Source organism: Sinocyclocheilus rhinocerous, unplaced genomic scaffold (assembly GCF_001515625.1).
Source record: "Sinocyclocheilus rhinocerous isolate Xijiao unplaced genomic scaffold, SAMN03320098_v1.1 scaffold286, whole genome shotgun sequence".
Classification (NCBI taxonomy): Eukaryota; Metazoa; Chordata; class Actinopteri; order Cypriniformes; family Cyprinidae; genus Sinocyclocheilus; species Sinocyclocheilus rhinocerous.
The window spans coordinates 647,114-650,514 of NW_015632405.1; the positions used below are offsets into that span (position 1 = coordinate 647,114).

The following is a 3,401-nucleotide window of genomic DNA, read 5'->3' on the forward strand; positions in this document are numbered from 1 at the left end:
TAGTTCTTGAAAAGGGATTTTTAAAAAATGAAATATCTCCCTTTGGAGTGGACTTTGAGATTTGTAACTTTCTAGATCTTTTTTATGCCCAAACATACACACTACACACTGACTAAAATTAAAAAAGTGAAAAAGCATAATAGGACCCCTTTAAATGCCTGAAATAAGATCCATGATTAACACAAGTTTCAAATACAATTTTCATGTTTATGACATGAAATGCATCATTAATACTCCCTAGGGATTATTATTATTATTTTTAAGCTTTTACTTGGCTTGAAAAAGGCTGTTGCTAACAAGCAGCTAAATTGGACTAGAGAGGATGTTGGGGTCATTAAACATCATCATACCAAACAGCTACTCAACTACTCATTAGTCCACTTTTACTGCTTAATTGTGCTGATAATCTAGCTCTTGCAAACTATTCTAACTCAAACTTTCAAGGAAAATATATACAGTGGGTACGGAAAGTATTCAGACCCCCTTAAATTTTTCACTCTTTGTTATATTGCAGCCATTTGCTAAAATCATTTAAGTTAATTTTTTTTCCTCATTAATGACTTAAAGAGGTTTCAGAAGGTGGTGACATTGATGTCATGCAACAGTAGTGTAGTTCAGCAATAGCTTACGTTCAGCTGGCAATTGAATTCACGTTTCAAAATTTGTTGAAATTGTTTTAAGAACAAAATTGTTTTTTTTTTTCAAAAGTTGTGTTAATTAGTAAAGATTCTCCTGATTGACAAAACATAAGAATCATATAATTTTGTTGGTCACAGATCTTACTTTCTACAATAATCCAAAAGCCAATCGAAAATATTATTTGGGAGCCAGGGTGATGCTAACTTGCATGTCAACCTACAAAAAGAAGTCATCACTACAGCAATCTATTGGTGAGGGCTGGTAAAAGACTTCAAATCAAGACACAGGATGTCAGGCCTACATATGTGCTGCTTTTTAAATGAATTCTCGAAAGGACCTTAAAGAGATTTATTGAGTCCAGATTCTCATTATACAAGAGAACAATATATGAAGATCTGGACTCAATAAAACTCATCAGATACAAAAATATCCCCGAACTATCCCAGGTCAACATCTTCTGAAGAATTAAAAGAGACCGTATGGCTGATTTCTACCATAAGTGCATATTAAACTTCTCTTCTTTAGAAAAAAAGGTGCTTAGTGCACAATATGGAAAATATATATGGATAACCTGTATGAGCTGGTCCCTTTGATGACTCCTGTGGACTGCTGGAGCGATTGCGGTTCGGTTGACGTCGCTTGCCCACTGACCGGGCAGTTCGGATACGGACTTCGCTCACTTTGAAAAAGGCCACCATGAAAGACTGCCTCTCTAAAGCACCATCACGACCAACTAACCCCACTTCCTTGGGATTGATGCTCCAGCCTTTAAAAACAAAAAAAAAGTGCTATAAATGTGATATTCAACAATTGAGCAACAAATTAATCTTTTATTTTTAACAGATTATTTATCTAAGTTGAATTTTAAGGAAATGGTACTAATTGGAGATTTTAAATGGAACTGGCTACAGCCTTTATCTGCTGAAGTTAAACTCTTTTGTGATACATTTAATATTCAGCAATTAGTAAATACTCCAACCAGGTTAAACTTTAAAAAGTCAGATAAATCATCACTTCTTGATTTAATTTTTACAAATGCACCTTATAGATATTCAGCAGCATCTGTTTATGCACTGTTATCACTGTGCTGTTGCAATAGTTAGAAATGCAAAATTACCTAAGATCACTTGACTGGGAGAAGATTTAGTTGATTCCAGATATTGAGTGTGCCTCGAATTATTTTTATGAAGGGCTCACCACTATCATTACCAAACATGCGCCTTTTAAAAAATATTGTGTAAAGGGTTGAGATAACCCTTGGTTATCTACCACATTATCAAATTTGATTCATGAGTGTGATGTCGCTTGGGCTAGAGCAAGGCATTCCAATCTTCAATCTGTTTTAGACAATTATGTAATAGATATACAGTGATGATTAGGATTAGCTAAAGCTGATTACATTTTAAATGAAACAACTTGTAATCTAAATAAACCAATGAAATTTTAGAAAAATATTGACTTCAGGTGTAAAAAAGGCTGAAAGACTTCCTTTATACATAATGAACAATGCTATACAAATCTTAGATAAAGGAGAGATGCTGAAATGTCTTAATAAACATTTTGTTGCTGTAGGATCGTCGTTTAAGGCAGTGTTTCCCAAACAGGGTGCCGTCTGTCGAGAGCAGGGGTGCCGTGTAAAAAATCATTTTTAAATATTTTTTAATTGCTAAAATGGTCAAAAAAGCATCTATTATATAATATCCATTTCTGATGTCGCCAATAATTAGAGATGCACCGAAATTTGGTCTGCCGAAAATTAGTTCACCGCTCAGGTTTCACTTTCAAGTGATGTGACGCTCTGCGTATTATCCTGCTCTATGCGTGTGCGCTCCTCTCAGTCGCTCCACTCGTATACCGTTCATGCGAATCGGAACAGCAAAGTCCACTCAAAAATTGAGCCGACAGGAAATTATTCATATGTAAACATTGTGAGATAGCTAGTTATAATGGTAATTAAATAATGTTTACATATGTATAAAAGCCTACATTAAAATCTGTCCTATAAATTGGTCTCTTCATTAGAAATTAGCCTACTGATTGCCACCATTGACGGAAAATTTTTTAAATAATATTAAAAATATCTGTATGACATTATATTCTGCAGTTCTTCCCTGTTGTACTGAATATCTATACTTTTCAAATTATCATATCGAAGTTAGAAATTCAAATATTGTGACAAAATTAATTTTGTAGGGTGCCACAAGTTTGTTAAAATTTCCAAAGGGTGCCGCGACTAAAAAAAGGTTGGGAAACACTGGTTTAAGGTACCTAAAATTATAGATATGAATAATAGAAAATGACATGGAAAAGAGAGGAAGGCATTTAATAGCTCTTAATTTTAATTTTAAACCGTTTATATACCTGTCAGATTAAAAAAAAAAAAAACTCAAACTATTGGATGTAAATAAGTCAGCTGGTCCTGACCAATTAGAAGCACTTTTTTTTTTTTTTAATAGCTGCAGATTATTTTGCCGCCTCTTTGACATGTATTTATAATCTTTTACTGAGTTTAAAGGGGTCATATGATGCGATTTCAATTTTTCCTTTCTCTTTGGAGTGTTACAAGCTCTTGGTGCATAAAGAAGATCTGTAAAGTTGCAAACACTAAAGTCTCAAAACCAAAGAGATATTCTTTATAAAAGTTAAGAGTTAACCACGCCTACCTAAAACGGCTCATTCTAACACGCCCCCACATGTCTACATCACAATGTGGGAAGATTTGCATAACACCGCCCAAATGTGCACGCAAAGAAAGAAGGCAT

General features: G+C 34.1%; 1 protein-coding gene across 3 annotated transcripts in view; it reads right to left on the minus strand.

The window, feature by feature from the left end:
• bmp6 (bone morphogenetic protein 6) overlaps positions 1-3,401 on the minus strand; it is a 45,931-nt gene that overhangs the window by 12,496 nt on the left and 30,034 nt on the right. For 2 of the 3 annotated variants that reach the window (XM_016555143.1, XM_016555142.1), the window contains exon 4: positions 1,211-1,405. The exons of the other annotated variant lie outside the window; for it this stretch is intronic. In XM_016555143.1, coding sequence (XP_016410629.1) covers positions 1,211-1,405 — 195 coding nt within the window. The remainder of the gene's footprint in view (positions 1-1,210; positions 1,406-3,401) is intronic. 3 annotated transcript variants of the gene reach the window in all.